Source organism: Mauremys reevesii, linkage group 8 (genome assembly GCF_016161935.1).
Source record: "Mauremys reevesii isolate NIE-2019 linkage group 8, ASM1616193v1, whole genome shotgun sequence".
In the NCBI taxonomy this organism is placed as follows: Eukaryota; Metazoa; Chordata; order Testudines; family Geoemydidae; genus Mauremys; species Mauremys reevesii.
In genome coordinates, this window is record NC_052630.1 from 98,728,057 (window position 1) to 98,745,287 (window position 17,231).

The window sequence follows — 17,231 nt, forward strand, 5'->3', positions numbered from 1 at the left end:
ATTATGCATTTAGTTTGCCCAACATATATAATGTCAGTCGTCATTAGTGATCATGTAGACTTTGTCCAAAAGATAATCTTTATTTAGCTGACAATATTTATCAGACAAAATTCCACTTCTCTTTTTTCAAAAGCGCAGACTACATTGTGAGGTTTCAAAATTCCCTTACTTGCTCAAAGATATTTGGTAATAAAATAACAGTACTAATACTTACCACTTATGTCTCTGATGATTTCAAAGTAATTTACGAAAATGTACATTATCCCCATTTTACAGCTCTAGAAACTAACAAAGAGAGGTTAAGTAAATTGGTCAAAGATGTACAAAAAGCAAGTGGTAAAGTTAGAAACAAAATCCAGGTCTCCCAAGTCCTAGTCTCATGCTCTAATCACAAGCAAACACTGCCTATTCTATTACCACAGATGTGATTGGAGTTTTTCTGTTTCTTGATTGGTCAGGATTTTGAAACCTCACTAATGCGTAGTTTTATTTACCATAGAGTAGTACAGCTGATAAGATATGCAATAAGCCAGTTAAAAAGTTCACTCCTAAAGCACACATTATTGCAATTGCTAGAAGGGTTACTCACCAATCTGGAAACAGAGGTCTCTCAATTATCTATGGTATTAAATAGCATGAAATGGACAGGTGCAGTAACCTTTTTGTACGAAACAATGAAGAGCATGTAATTGTTTGCACCCTTAGGATTAAAAACCAAGATCAAGATCTGGTATTATATGCCATGGGAAAAATTTCAGGATACTGGTAATTAAATAAGCCTGTGATAGAAGCTCTCACTCATTCTGTACAAAATAGGCTGAATATGGAGTAGATAAGCTATGAAAACCCAATAAATTCCATAGCACATATTGCTGACTGTGTGTACTCCTTTCCATTGCATACAAATTCAGGGGAGCAAACTAGTAATATATCTCGAAGTTTTCAGTAGTAAATCAGATGAAATTCCAATGTTTTATTTGTCCAATCGTCAGGATGTTCCCAGAGCACTCAATAGCCAACAAAGCAGAGTATAAACCTAAGATAGGTCTTTTGGGGTTTTAAGATGGTTAGTAAAATAATTTTTTTTTAATATTTATCATTTACATTTATGCACATGAAATCCTAAGATACAAGAATCCAGTTTAGAACTTCTCTTCCCTTGAATCTGTCAATCCCCATTCATTAATTTTTCAGTGATTACTGTATATTTAAGATTACCTTATTTTATATCAATTGAATGTACAGCAAAGAGTGTTGGTACTTACATCTTTTTCACTCCCTCATTCTATACATGATAAAAGCCTTATTGTTGCCATCACAAAACAAGAACGTCCAATTCACCTCTTCTCATTGCTGACTGTAACTTGGCCTTTATGTGTCTTGCTTTACATGCCATCACATATGTAGTGATTTATTTTTTTTTGCATGGCCTGGCAACTCCTATTTTAAGTCACTGATGTGCTATCTTGCCTTAAGGAAGTCAACCTCTCTGAAACCATTCCTGCCCTCATCTGGAAATGGAGAAAAATATTAATCTACTCTGTCCGAGTTGGCGAGAGCACAGGGGTTGCATACCACTATACAAGTGCTAAGTATTTATCTTTCAGTCATCAAAATGCTTCGCTTGGTTTAGTTTTGATCATCCTCCTATCTAATTTGATAGAAAGCACAACTATTTCCAGCCTACATTTCTGTTCCGCCTTCTTGGTATTGTTTCAGTCTTCAATCTTCTTTGAGCAAGTACTATGTGATCATTTTAAAACAGAGAACATGCTTGCACCTCCTAATGATGCAAAAGTTCCTTGAAATGAGTCACCAAGCTTTGATTCACCTCTTTACCTAATATTCTTGCTTTAATAATTTCTTGATCTTTTGTTTTTTTCACATTCAAACTGACATGATTTTGGTCTTCTTCATGTTCATCCTGATTTTAATATTCAGTTCTTCAGTGATTATTTCAAAGATGATTGTCATCTCCAATTCTTCATTTGATATGAATGCCCTTTTCTTCTCATTCAAGTGTCCTGAAGGTAATCTCGAGGCAGGAGACAAGACTTTGGAAAGAACACTTTGCCTACCTATACAGTACAATTAAGCCCCTGTATATACAGATTCAGCCTTAAACCAGAATTTCTTTGGTTTTTGCAGCTTTAAAAATCAGAATCTTAATGTCAGCCGAATTTCAATTGTTATGGTTTAAAAGTAAAATAAAATTAAGATGATTAGATTAAGTCTAATTTCAAAGAAGAGGAATATTTTGGACAGCATAACATAACATTAACTATATAATCCTTTAAAGGCCGTGGGGATCAAAGGTCAACAGCATAAGGGTGGTTTTTTTTTTTGTTAAAAAATAGTTGAAGAACAACCCTTTTGTAGCATTTTGGACAGCAATGAAATCTGTTATATGGCTGATAACTGTGCCCTCAATGAAATGGCTTATACTGTGAAATGCTATGCCTCATGTGCAGATGCGTGGGGACTTTTTTTTTTTTTAATGCTTACACGCAATGTGCCGCAGGTGGCATGTGATGTGACCAGGATTCATTACCGAATTTGGTCTACTGGTTGGATCATTAGCTTCCCCGGCTTGGGCCATGTACTGACGGGGTTCCAATATCTAAAAAGAACCTGTGAAAAGCTAAATGGTATTTTATGCTAATTAAAATGAACAATTATAATTACAAATGGAAAGTATGTGTGGCAAGAGCCAAATTACTTGTTCCAACAAGAGCTCCTTCAGCACAAACTACATTTACAATTGTTTTTTAAAGAAAATTTGAGGCCAACTTTCTTCTGTTGTATATTTTGTTACAGAAATATATTCATTGAAGCTTGGTAATTTTATGACTTGATGCTTTTATTTAAAGACCCAGTATAGTGAAGGAAGCATCTCTATCTTCCTTGTAGACAAACGTGTGTTAGGAAAGGTCAAAAAGTAAACAACACAACCTCCCAGTTTTCTTAAAGACTAGCTGAGATCAGTGGGATAAAGATGAACGGAGGCAAAATGGAAATGATGCTGGAGGGAAGTGGAGAGTGATGTCAAGGACTTGTCTCCTCTTTAACATCCCCCAAAACTAAGGGCATCTGCCCACAGATTGTTACATCAGTTTCTAGCTTTCAGATCCATTTATATGCTTCACTGCTACTTGACAACCAAACAGCCACAGTAATGAAAAATTGGCCACTTCCATCTTTGGTGGGCCAAAAGATTGCATACCTTATTGGGCAGACTTAGCTACAGTGAAGCACCAACTTGCAATCTCCAGCTTGATTATTTCACTTTATATCTAAGAGTAAAGCCACAACCCTGATACAGCTTCATCTGGTATAAACCACAACAGCCCATCTACAGAGCATCTCAGGTCACTGCGAGCACATAACCCAATGCTTCAAACTCTGCCCTAGCATCCCATGAATACAGAGTCCAATTCAAGGTCAACTTTCCCTCCCCACCATGACCTTTTACAGCTATGTTCACTGCAACAACAAAACTCTCAACCAGAAGCAGAAGATTCATGAGCACAGGAGTTTTCTCAAGAGTTGGACACCACAACCGTGTAACTCACTCCCTGCAGAAAACTAAGTTAACATACTGACTTGTGCAATCTAGATTACCAGGTGCTGTAGTCTGCCTAAACAAAGAAAGAAAAGGGGCGTCAGGTAATTCAACAATAATGTCTTGGTAAAGGGAAGTAATGACAGGGTTCTTAAATAGACCCGTGTAGTTATCCTTCAGAATGGACCACTGAAATGAGTTGTAAATAGGAAATCCTCAGGGCTCCAAGTGGATACACTGGATCCCATAGTGTAAAGAAAACCACACACCTGGCACCTTTAATGTAGTATTCATACATCTCAAAATTAGGCGCCTTTATACTACACACACAATTTTCTATACCCCTGTCTGTGTGCACAAAGGTTATTCCAGGCATTTCCTAGCTATATATAAAGGAACACTAGCTATTTTCCACAAGAGCCTTGGTGGGTTACTTTCAATTAAAATCAGTTTAATGGATTTCTATAAGCTCTAGCATTTCAGCAGCAAATCAAAAGTGGTCAACAGTTTTCGGATACAGTAAAAAAAGAAAAATAATGTTTACATAGCCCATATAGTTTGCTGGTTTCCAAACACTGGTAAGCAATGAGGGTTACAATGACCAAATAGCAAAAATTAAAAAGATTCTCTTTTGCGCATGAATCTGTAAGTCTGATTGCAAACTTACCGAATAATTTTTACCTCAGATTCTTACTGTTTTTACTCTTCCAAATATTTTTTTTAAACCACACTTGCTATTTCAGAAATCAATGCTTTATACTAAAATATGTGGATTTTCAGTAACTAAATGACTGGTAGTGAAAAAATATGCTGGATATTTGTAAAGTCAGTGCAGTTGCAACTTTTAAATGTTCTTCATTCATTCCACTTAACTAGTGGAAGTGCTCTGCAAAGCTGAAAGGTTGTTTCCTAGTCTCCTTTCTTTGCTCACTGGGCCAGAAGAGGCACTGGAAGGGCAGTTTGCTCAGCTTGTATGTGCGTGAAAGAATAAGAGATTTTCATTAACCAAGAGCAACAATCTGCAGAAGGTTGGAGTAGCCATGAGAGTGAAGGGAGTCCCATCTAGTACGAATGGGAAAAGGGGTGGAGAAGGTGAGAAGCCTAAGGGCTTTCTCAACATATTGCAGGATCTATCCCAATCCAATAAGCTTTCCTGTTAGTTATCAAATGCAACATGACAATGAATGTAATGCTATTTAAAGCAGCAGCTGCATCAACATGTTCCTCAACAGGTGCTACTGGGAGAAGGAAATGACACACAAGAGGGAACATTTCCTCTTTTGTATTTGTTGTTTTATTTTGTAGTAAGATCCATGTATTATATAAAATATAACAGGAAAACTGAACAAGTCTATAAAATAAATTGAGTCCAGATGACAAACCACAAGAGCTCTGCTTTTGCAGTTTACGTTGATGTCACTAGAACTCTCATGTACTGATAGCCTTGTATTTTACAGTTATCTAGTGTATGAACCTACGTAGAAAGCTGATATGTCTCAGAATTAAGCTATAGTTTAGATGATAGATGTAGAGAAAAATGGCTTTCCTAAGCCACAGCTGCCCTTGACACAGGTTAACAGTGATGCCAACTATGTTGTAATGCAAGTTACATCAAGCACCTTTAAAGAGCCTCTGACAAAGGGATTCACATTGAGCATTTTGAAGGAAGGTTCAGAAAATACTGCAATATACCAGTGATACTTCCAAAGTCCTCTGCATGCCTATGGAAGGTTTGTGGTTTTTAATAAGCTACTATAGCCATGACACCAAACCTAGAGGTAGGTTATAGGCAAAGTTAGATAGGCCAAAAAAATCCCTTGAGTCATTGCACAAACTGCCCAGCAGGAGGCTACAGCAATATGATCAATGACCTCTTTCTCTCACATTAAATATCATCCGCAAGACATTCCTAATTTCTAGTGCCCTGGAGAATGACAGTGCCTTATCAGCTCCTAGTAGCTACAGTTATGGCACTGGAACAGCTCAAACAAAGTCCTTTAAGCAACAGTATGTTATTGTGCAAAACTAATACAATGAATTGTTACCAACTGGATGTCCAAGTTCAAGAATTGACTCGACCTAGCTCTTCTGGATGGTAGAGAGAACTAATCTTCTCTTAAAATTAGCAAGTAATATTCCTGGGAAGTACACCCACATAATCAAGAGAAGAACATACTGCTTAGTCTATGTGGAATGGGTTGAACAACCATCAGTTCTACAATAAGGGACTCGAAATGAAGGCTGATAGAGTTGGCTAAAGTTAAAGGAGGAGTTGAGGGAGACAGCGCGAGAGAAAGGAATTTTAAAAAGAAAAATAAGCAAACTCTTCTAGGTCTGATTTTTAAAAATGTTACCACACCAAACAGGCTGTAAATATCCTGTCTTTGGTATCATTTGGAATCAACAGGAGGTTGTTAGCAAATAGCATGTGAACATTTTCAACATGGAAGAGATACATATTTGCAAGTACAATAGTTAACAGCAAATTAAACCCAAGTCTTAATGGCAGAATGCCTTGAAATAATGAAATGTGGACAAGTAAGACTTTCACTTTTAACCACTTTGTGTGCACTATTTGGTGGGAATAAAAAGTAACAACTGTAAAGATTTGTTTTACTTCTACTTCTGAGGGCAAAGGGAAGGTTAAATAGAACTGTTCTCCAATTTGTTCTCCACTATATGTACACCCACACCATACACATATGCACATGCACACACCCTCAAACTGCACTGACATTTCTTATTTTTTGACCGAAAAAGTAGATCCTGGGAGTAAGTGCAAAATGCAAAATCAACTGACAGAAAATGCTGAACAAACAGCATAATTAAAATACAAAATATTTATATTACTGAACTATTAACAGGTGATGTTCTCTGTTTCTGTAAAACTTTGGAACCACATAGCTGATTTCTTAAATCTAGTCCATGCCAGCTTCCAGAACTATTAATGATTTAATTCGCTTCATTCTTTGATGCTTCATCAAAGTTTTCTACGAGATCTGAAAGAGATGGAAATATTTAATAGAGTCATTTCCCCAATAACGCTGTCTTCATATTTTTTAAAGAAACTATGTAACTTTATCTAAGATAACAAAATAGTTATTAATTATACTTAATGATGACATAGTGCTTTTCACCTAGAAATTTCAAAGGATTTTGCAAAAGGGGTATCATTTGCAAAAATGAAGAACTTGAGGCACAGGAAGATCTAAATTTCTAAAACATCCATTAACTTTGGATGCTCAACATAAGATGCTTAGATCTCATTTTCAGAGGCGCTCCTGCTGACTTCACTTGGACTAGTGAGTGCTTAGCACCTTTTAAAATTAGGATTTAGATGTGAAATTGGGTAGAAACTTTAGAATAGACGTATGGACCATCAAGGTCAAACAGCATGTCAACTCTAGAGATCGAATTTCAGCCTTAGATAATAAACTACACTGATGAATAGAGAAGATCATTGTGTTAAAAACACAAATTAATAGTTCCCAACAATCTACTCAAAAGAACAAGGCTAAAAACAATGGCATGTGGCTATAAATTCTCAGTTTAAGATTTTATTTTTTTCCACCTGGCAGTAGGTGGAGCTTAATATCTCCTATTACAGAAATGAGCATGCATTTAAACAGTCTGATCTGAAAAGATAACCCAATGATTACTACTTAAAATTCATAGCATTTTACATCCTGAAGCCACTGTACTAATATTAAATAGTTAATCCCTCCAACCCCCGATAGTATTTATCCTTATTTTACAGATAAGACACAGATAGTGTAAGTGATTTGCCCAAGGCCACATGGTAAATTAGTGTGAAATCTGCAATTCAGGAGTTCCTTATCTCAGTTCCATGATCAGTCCATTATACCAAACTGCCTCTCTAAATGAAAGAAATATAGCTGCACAAATCTAAATATATAATCAGAATGGTAACTAATAATCTCAAATTGAAGAAATAGAATGAGCTAGTAAACCTACCGGGGACATCATCATCTTCTTCATCAATGTCTTCAGATTTTGTTGCTTTGCTATCCAACACTATAAAAAAGTTGTGTGTTAAGTATATGTTTTAACACAACAATTAGTCCCATTTATACAATACCACTCTTTCACAAAAAAAAAGCCATAATTTGTAGGTTAAAACAGGAAGTGGATATTTTCTGATTTCTCTTGGAGGTTACTACAGTACGGTGAGACCATTCTGAAAAGTACAGCATTCCCATTCAGGGATCCATAAAAAAAACCTACCATTCCCCTGTAAGTTCTATTTAAATAAAACTACAGCTTTAAGAGTACTGGAGCCCTCAACAATTTGACATACCTGTCAAATCTACTAAAAAATGTGAAAAACTACAGAACAGAACAATTCCTTCTTACCAGTTTTCCTTCCCGTTACTCACAGGAATTCTGTAACATCTTAAGAAGTGTACTAAATGTGGACTGGTCGCAAGGATTTTTAATGTATCAGAATGGGCTCATGTCTCCATTTGAAAATTAGACAAATTGGATTTTTTTTTCTTTATGGCTACTAGTAACAGAGAAAATTATTTGGTGTTTCTGTCTTTAATTGAACTCTTGGCTCTTCTAAAACATAGGGAAAGTAAAAAAATTAAAATATATATTTAAATTGTCTTGGTTCTCTTGGGGATGGGTAAATTTGTTGGATCTTAGAACAAGTAGTAGGTATTACCTAGTTCCATTTTACATCTATATATTTGATGCTTCCTTTAGAGCTTGTTCAAAAATATTTTTAAAAAGTATAAATAAAACAAATTTGAAATTAAGAATTGGATTTCTCTGTTTGAATGAGTGTGGGAGTAAGGACTCTAGTTTCATCAATACACAACATGAAATGAAAAATTTTAAACTCCAATATGGGAGTTTGCAACAATACAGACAATAGCATTGTGCACAAAGTTTAATTACTGTGCATGCTCAGCCTCTGTTTTTAAAGCTTAAGCCTCCAATATTTTAATAAGAGCTGATGAAAAATATACACTATTGAAAAAGTGACTCCCCAATTCTACCACTTTTTCCTAAGAAAGTTGATTGATAGCCTAGCAATTGCAAAGCAAGTTCAAAATTGACAGGTTTCAAAGAGCTAAGATACATTCCCTCAAATAGAATGTTAAATTCAAAACACCAGCTCCTGCCCCCTCTGCCACACTTACCCCTTCCAGTAGTCCATTGTGATGCTACAATACAGACTGCATCAAGTATTGTATATCTTTCAGTAAGACAAAGCTTTTAAACTGTTACCAGTGTATCACAGTTTTAAAGGTTTTACAAAGTGATGAGACACTGGGACACTAAATATGTGCAATGAAAAAAAAGGAAAAACGTAATTCAGTTTCACTTTTTAATGATCTGAGAATAAGTTTAAAGTGTATGGCTGCTTTTTTAAGAAAAATGAGAGGAGAGGTGGTGAGCACTGAACCCATTATGGATTTAGAGGGGGGAAATATTTTATATAAGACTATGATTACTTCAAAATGAATTCCTTAACAGAAGAAACTGACTCCTATATCCAGGTGAACCTTGAATTACAGTTAGTTTTATGTATTTAAAGCAGCATTTTAGGTAAACATCTCACTACAATAAGTGTTCAATATTAAAGTGTAGCATTATCAAAGATGTTTAAAAGTATCAATTAACTAGTTTATTCCAACTGTTATAATATGCATCTTCCTCAACAGATTTTATGGCACCAGCATTTTATCTGTATAGCTATCACTAACCTTTTATTCTGCCTATAAAAGTTACTTCAACTCTTGCAGAAATTTCTATCAAGTTAAAAGTTTCAGTTTAGAAATAATAATTTATATCAATCTACCTTTTTTATATTTCATTCTATATTCCTGAAAATAGAAGACATGTTTCATCAAGTCATGAAACCATATACTCAATATTGCAAGGTATTTTAAAACACAGTACAACTGACCAACATGCCTAACCTGTAACTGAAAAAATTTGCCTTTTTTCCCCCACATAGCTGGGCCTACATAACAGAGTGTTGAAACAGACAGAAAATGGGCATTTCATTACATTACAACAACACTGTTAAGTGGATAGCAATATTAAGTGAAGAGCAGAACAGTTTATATCATGGTGATATTGATGAGAACAGAAAGTGCTTTTGGAATTGATAAAAATCCAACATCTATCAGCAAGCCAAACAGAAAATACATGGAAAGCTAATGATCACAATGTTATAGTTCAGGGGGATTTAAGGTGCCTACTCATATCATAAAGTAGAAAGCATTGAGTCTAATGCAGTGATATTTAGTTACAGACACTCTGTGCTAGTCAAGATGTTAGGAAAAGTAGTATAATTAATATAGATGAAAACTGTATTGCACGAGAAAGTCATCTCTCATAAGAACAAGTGAAGTTTACTGTGAAAATAGTTTTGGTGATTTATCTGGATTAGTAAACACAAAGTATTAGGCCAAGTATAAAGTTTTCCAGAGGGTCTACCTCACACTGGCACTTTGGAAAATTTTACCCCAAACCTTTTCCAAAAGGTGATACAACTTTTTTAAAATCTTCAATAAGATGATCCAAATAGGGACACTCACCTTGTCTTGGGAACTGTTCAGCTAACTTCCTGAGACTTGTTAAACTGTCAGCACCAAGCTGGCTTAAGATTCCCGGGAGCATTTCTGTGATCGGTTTAGCCTCTGCATGACCAGTAATTGCAAAAGTGTTAGCGGAAAGGGAAGCTTGGACCTTGGGATTGTTGAAATGAATAACTGTTCCATCATCTTTTATCATATTCACCTATTTAAATACAGAACAATTAGTACATTTCATGCATTTCACTAATATACTCTCAGAGTTTTGTCTGTACAAATAATATAAACAATGTTGTTTTTCAGCAACATTTTTAAATATTCAAGCCTATATTTAGAGAATTTAGAGAAATCTCTACAATTCTTAGAGAGTAATAAAAATGAATAAAAAAGATTATAATTAGCCAAACCTGTATGGAAATGGAATATAGGTTTATAGCAGAAGGACATGCACATTGAATGGAAATGCAAAATTTGAGAGCTGAAGTTCCTTTATGAAACTAGTATTCAGATAAGCACGTGAGCAAGCAATGGATTACTGTGTTCTATTGTGTTACCATACAGTTAAATTAATTGTTTTGGTTAAAAAGTGACCTGCCAAGGACAACAATTTATATAAATCATCATGCTCCAGAGCATAAGCCAATTACCATCTGGGAAGAGATCAGAGGGAAAAATAAGAGTGTCTCCTGCTTCCATGGTAAATACTTGAAAACGTAGGCCCAAATACTGCAATATGATGCACATAGATGGACCCCTCCCTATACCTGCACAAAGTCCTACTGAAGTCAAAAGGAATCCATGAGAGTGCAGAGATCCACCCATGCACATCACGGAATCCTTAGGCTCCAATTCTGCCCGCACAGACCTCTATGCCCAGACAATCACACCAATGTCCTTTTGCATGTTGAGACCTTGACCAGAGGTATGATGAAGATTTTCACTTGCTTCTAAATCATCTGGAATTAGCCACTGCGACTAGATGGACCACTAGTCCATTTCTGCCTCTAAAGAGGAACAGCATATCTGGGTTTTGTCTTAAACTAGATGGAGAAGGAAAGAAAATGAAGGGTATTTTTTTTCTGAAACTGAGAAAGAATGAGTGTAAAATAAGAGGGTTTTGGAAATGTCTTTATTTTAAATAAGGAAAGGAAAGAAAAAGTCCTGGTAAACATAGTCAATTGCAGCATATTTATAACATTGTGGTTTTTTTTATTATAGCCATTCAATTTGTTTTTAACTGAGATGTTACGGGGAAAAGGCAGAGACTAAGATTAAAAACAAATACTGAAGATTTGAGTGCCTAGGGAATGTTCCTACACAATAAAGATTAATTTAAAATAATTTAGAATTAGACTTTTTAGTCAACAGTCTCAAAGCTGCATGATGTCCTTTATGCCTGGAACTTGTTTCAGATCTCAGTGTGCATGGTGATCATTCTAACTTAAACAGTTCACCATTCTTAACCCACCTCATTGATAAGCGCTCTTACACACCCACACCTCAATCCTACAAACTGTGCTGCACAGATAAAGCCCTCTAAAGTCAATGTGGGTCTGGCCAAGTGGAACAACTTTCAGGAGTGAGGGCCTAGTCATTAAAATGGAAGCCAGCAGTGTCCAGATATCATCCCTTCAGTTTCCCAGAACAGTTTGTATCTGAAGAGTTTTGTCTGTGCATTAACATTTTAAGCTCTGGGTAAAGGGAAGAAAGGACTGTGTTTATCTTTGAATTTTGTACAGCACAGAGCACACTAATGGTGCTCAAATAAACAGTCAAAGAAAATTAGGATAATTCATAGTCATCCTATAGGAGGCACTAGGACCTCTTGAAGGAGCACGCCTCCACATACACAATACAACATTTAAAATTAATCACATGTATTACATTTCTTCAGCCAAATACTGCAATAACATTTAATTTATGGTCACTTCTCTCTACATATTATCTCAGCATTCTCTTCATTTGTACACAATGGCACATGGGAAGGTCAACTTTCTCAGAAAGATAAATGTTAAAAGAACTCTGATGTTCCTATAAAATGTGTATTTTTTAAAAAGATATTCTAAAAACATTGAAGAGGTTCCATTACTGTCTAGTTGGGCAAGATCCTGCTAACTGGAATCATAACATATGTAGAGAGCGAGTATTTAGTGTCTTAGAAAATGTTTTAAAAAAATCTGCTCCATGTGATTGTTAATCAATTCTGTTTGTTTCCATGTAACAGAATAGTAGTCAAGTCTTGCAATCTAGAAAGAGGTCCACATTATGTTTCTCCTTTACATTTTGTACAGCATCAGGCACGTTGTTTTGCTTACCAAGTAACTTTAATTTAAGAGTCAGAAATGTTTAACTGTAATCAAATTCAGACAAATCAATTTTACTAAGAAAAAAAATCATATGAGTAGATTTTGTTTTTCAGCCATTCAAAGGTATAGGCAACACAGGCAACCAGCCAGTTTCCAATACCAATAGCTTAAAGTAATCGGGATGCAAATTCCGTTATCATTTACACCAATTATGTAAATCAGGAGTAACTTCACTGAAGTCAGGGAGTTACACCATGTGAGATGAGAATCAGACCCAACTTTTCTTAGCATTTCAACATCTAGCCAGCTGTCATTTTTAAAGTGAACAATTTAGACAAGGCAATTAATTTATTATACCACTATACCTCTTCAATTCCAGCAATATTATTTACTGCCAATTTTTTGAGTGAACTCTGAAGTTTTTTGTCATCAGCTGTCGCTGTCCTGTGTACCACCTTCTTCTTTCTGCGAGCTGTACCCTGAAAAAGTCAGACAATGCAAGAAACATTAGTCAGCAACTCTGAAAATCTGACATTGCAGTCACATGTACCATAATATCAACTAACTAATTTAAACAAAAAGGAGTTGCTGAGTACTGCACTTACACTGTCAAAGCTGCTCTGATAATTATCAAGTATGGGCTGACAACCTAGCCCAGTTTTCCGAAGTTCACAGCAAATGATACAGAGCTGAACAATTCTCTCCAAAAAGATACACTATTCCACAAATTTAAAATCATACTACCCCAGCATGCTCCATCTCTCATTCTCTCTAGAGCAGGAGTAGGCAACCTGCGGCACGTGTGCGAAGGCAGCACGCGAGCTGATTTTCAGTGGCACTCACACTGCCCGGGTCCTGGCCACCAGTCCGGGGGGGCTCTGCATTTTAATTTAATTTTAAATTAAGCTTCTTAAACATTTTAGAAAACTTATTTTCTTTACATACAACAATCGTTTAGTTATGTACTATAGACTTATAGAAAGAGACCTTCTAAAAACATTAAAATGTATTACTGGCATGCGAAACCTTAAATTAGAATGAATAAATGAAGACTCGGCACACCACTTCTGAAAGGTTGCCGACCCCTGCTCTAGAGTATAGAGAAGTCCCATGACCTGACGTTCTTTTCAGTTTACTCTTTTTAAAATTTTAGTATGTTAGGCTTTACCTGGACAAGTTTGTTTCTAGGGGTTTTAAGGGTTTCAGTATAAGAGATTTCAAAGGGTTTCAAATGGTTCAATATAAAAGAGATTCACACTGGCTTATTTACAACTCAAAGTGTTTTACAGCAAGTTCTCAATAAGAGGAAACATTTACATTTTCCTTCTCTTCCCCCCTCCTTCTCAAGATGTTCTCCTCCTTATTTTCCAAAGGTTATTTTAAGAAAGGCACAAAGTTCATTTTGCCAGAAAGATAATTCATCAATATCTTAAATTTAAGCTAATCTTACAAATATGGCAAAAGTGTATTTTTCATATTTTAATGAAGTTTATATGCTACAAACTTCTACAAACACCCTTCTACACTTAGGCATTAAACGAATGTATATTTAAAAGATGAAGTCACCAAATAAAATGTCCATGTATTGGCAACCAATTGTTTTGGATTTAAAGAAAGATACTTTACAGGCTCCAACATGCTATGATCCTGATCATAACAGCAGTATTATTTCAGACCCTTGAAATATACAATGAAAATAAAATATGACAGGTCTCTATATGAATTTAATGTTGTTTTCCTCTTACCTTTCCGCCTATTCGGACCTGAGCCTGAAGCTTGGCTAACTTTTCTTGATTCATTATGTTGTGTCTGAAGAATAAGTATACTGATCGTATTAGCATGATGTTAAATTTTAAGTTTATTACACAAATCAGCTCAATTTTTATATGACTCTGCCTTTATTTAAAAATATTTTAAATGTACATTATAACTTTTCTAGTTCATAGTAATGTCCTTTAAAATAATATCATAAGCAACAAAAACCTTTGCTAACAAGATCTAAAGACAATACTATATGTAAGCCGTATCTTGGGGGGAGGGATAGCTCAGTGGTTTGAGCATTGGCCTGCTAAACCCAAGGTTGTGAGTTCAATCCTTGAGGGGGCCATTTGGGGATTGGTCCTGCTTTGAGCAGGGGGTTGGACTAGATGATCTCTTGAGGTCCCTTCCAACCCTAATAATCTATGATTCTAACTCAGTGGTTCTCAACCAGGGATCTGGGGCCCATGAGCAGGTTTCAGGGGGGTCTGCCAAAATAAACCAGAGCAGGGCTGGTGTTCAACTCACTGGGGCTGAATCCCAAATCCCACTGCCCAGGGCTGAAGCCAAAGCTTGAACAACTTAGCTTTGTGGGGCCCCAAGCAATTGCCCTGCTTGCTACCCCTAATGCTAGCTCTGGCTTTTAATCTACTGGATATGTAGAAAGAGAGTTGTTGTGGAACAGGCAGGCTGTGGAGCTTTTATAGCATGCTGGGAGAGGAGGAGGAGGGTCTCAGAAAGAAAAAGGTTGAGAATCCCTGGTCAAAATGACATAGCATGCACAAGAAAATATATGTTAGCAGAAGGAATGGCATTCTGATACAAACTGACAGAAGCCAGGAAATTCAAAGTCACATTTAACATATTATCCTAACTTTAATATTAATTTACCATCCTATCAGTCTATTTGTTCCCCCCGCCACTAACTCCAATAAACTTATAATACAGCTGAATGACAAGCAACTCAATTTACTACTAAAACAGCATGCATTTCACAACAGTCATTTCTAAAACTACTGCACTTTAATAAAGTAAAAGTGGCAAGGTGACATTGGAAAAGGAAGTCTTTCATAAGACTGCTTTAAAATGTAAGCTTTCGTTGCCATTCCCATGATTAATCTCAAAGAGTTCAATAATATCTCAGTACATTTTTTAACAAATAAGTTTTATTAGGTATTCAGGCTATGCAAATGGTGTCTCACAACACCATTCACATAATAAAGAGCTATGATATTCAACTCATCCATTATGAAGTTAAAGTGTCCATTGCATGAAATGGGATTACTGTTTTTTCTTAAAACCAAAACTGCCATAATCAGAAGGAGAAAGCACCCAACACCTTCTGTATACAGTAATTTTGGGAGTCATTTAGCTGGTCTGCCCCCAGGAAGTCATTAATGTTTCACTGTTTAGTAAGGAGATAAGAAAGAAACCCCTCACAACTTCCATACTGGCAAAGAAAGAAAGGTGCTAGCCTCAGTATATTCTTATGAGGGGAAGGGATCCCTGAGCCTCCAAATACATTAACAGCAGGGGTTCTCAAACTGGGGTCGGGACCCCTAAGGGGGTCATGAGGTTACTACATGGGGGGGGGGTCATGAGCTGTCAGCCTCCACCCCAAACCCTGCTTTGCCTGCAGCATTTATAATAGTGTTAAATATAAAAAAAAGGATGTTTAATTTATATGGGGGGGTCGCACTCAGAGGCTTGCTATGTGAAAGGGGTCACCAATACAAAAGTTTGAGAACCACTGATTAACAGGAAGGAGTTTCTATAATGGACGTATCCTGAGACAGCCCCCCCCCCCAATCCAGCCCTAGAAAAGAAGGGGGGGGGAAGATGTTCGTTTTCTACAGGGGGGGATTCCCAATCATTTTCAGTGGGAAGGGGGGCAGAAGAGATCCCCACAATATTAATTGTCCCAGAGGGCTGGAGAGAAGGGGTGCATGCCCCTGAAACGGAGAAGGGGACAAAATCCAGCCCTGAGGAGATGGGAAGTGATTCTAGCCAAGGGGAGCAGCACCCCCACCCCACACAATATCCAGTGGGTCCCTGCCTTGGAAAGGAGGCGGCCCTCCCAATATCCAACCCTGGCGCCGATGGGGTCTACGGCCGGGGAGAAAACCCCCTCCCCCACATCCAGCTCCAAGGGAGGGAAAGGTCCCTGCCCCTGGGGCGCCCCCCATGACCAGCCCTGAGGGGAGGGGGAAAGACTCCGCAGAACAAGCCGAGCTCCCTTCAGGCAGCGGGCAGGCCCGTGCCCCTCACGGCACCGACTGCTCCTCCCGCCCTGCGAGCCGGGTCGCGCCGCAGAGAGAAGGGGAGGATGGGATGGTCCGGTGCGGGGACGGGGGGGATAGAGAAACGGTGGAGGAGGGGAGGAAACAGAAAGTTCTCACCTGAGTCCGGCAACCCCTCCGCAGACAACACGCGGCGAGAACAAGATGGCGGCCACGCCAAGCAGGGAAAGAGACGAGAGGGGCACAGAGAAAGGAGGCCGCGGACCACGGGACCCTGGGCCCCGCCCACTCACCTCCGATTGGAAGGGACACCGAGTTATTTCCCTTTCGCTTTGCGCGCCCACTCTGCAGGGGGAAACTACAAGTCCCAGCATGCAATGCACGTACAGGGATTCTAGAACCAGGTCGAGGTAGTGCATTCTGGGAGCTGTAGGAAGAGACGGGGGTGGAGCTTGTTGTAGGGCTCTGCCTTGGGACCATGCACTGTAGTCTATTACGGACTATTCTCGTATAGGGTGGGGGAGGGTATTGGTCTATTTCTGCAGTGCAGTAGGCAAGGAAATTGCTTTCTCTTAGGTCCTGGGTTTGTTTGGTTTGGGTTTTTTTGTGTTTTTTTTTTTTGCAAAAATAAATAAATAAATAAAAAGCCGTGGTGGTTGCAAAATGGGACAGTACAAGTGAGATCAGGGTTGCAAACCGATGTAGTTTTAAATAGATTCCAGTCGCCAGCTGATTAGCGTTAGCAGCCTGATGGGCTAGTTCTCAGGATTCCAGGTTTTAGAGGCTGGCTGGT

At 37.6% G+C, this 17,231-nt stretch overlaps 1 protein-coding gene across 1 annotated transcript; it reads right to left on the minus strand.

Moving 5' to 3' along the window:
- Positions 1-1,201: 1,201 nt before the first annotated feature.
- Positions 1,202-16,754, minus strand: BTF3L4 (basic transcription factor 3 like 4). The gene is made up of 6 exons (XM_039484952.1): positions 16,598-16,754; positions 14,186-14,249; positions 12,806-12,919; positions 10,138-10,339; positions 7,538-7,597; positions 1,202-6,561 (listed from the first exon to the last, which is right to left on the minus strand). The coding sequence occupies exons 2-6, from the start codon at positions 14,237-14,239 to the stop codon at positions 6,515-6,517; spliced, it is 477 nt and encodes a 158-aa protein (XP_039340886.1). The 5' UTR covers positions 14,240-14,249; positions 16,598-16,754; the 3' UTR covers positions 1,202-6,514.
- Between the last annotated feature and the right edge of the window lie 477 nt (positions 16,755-17,231).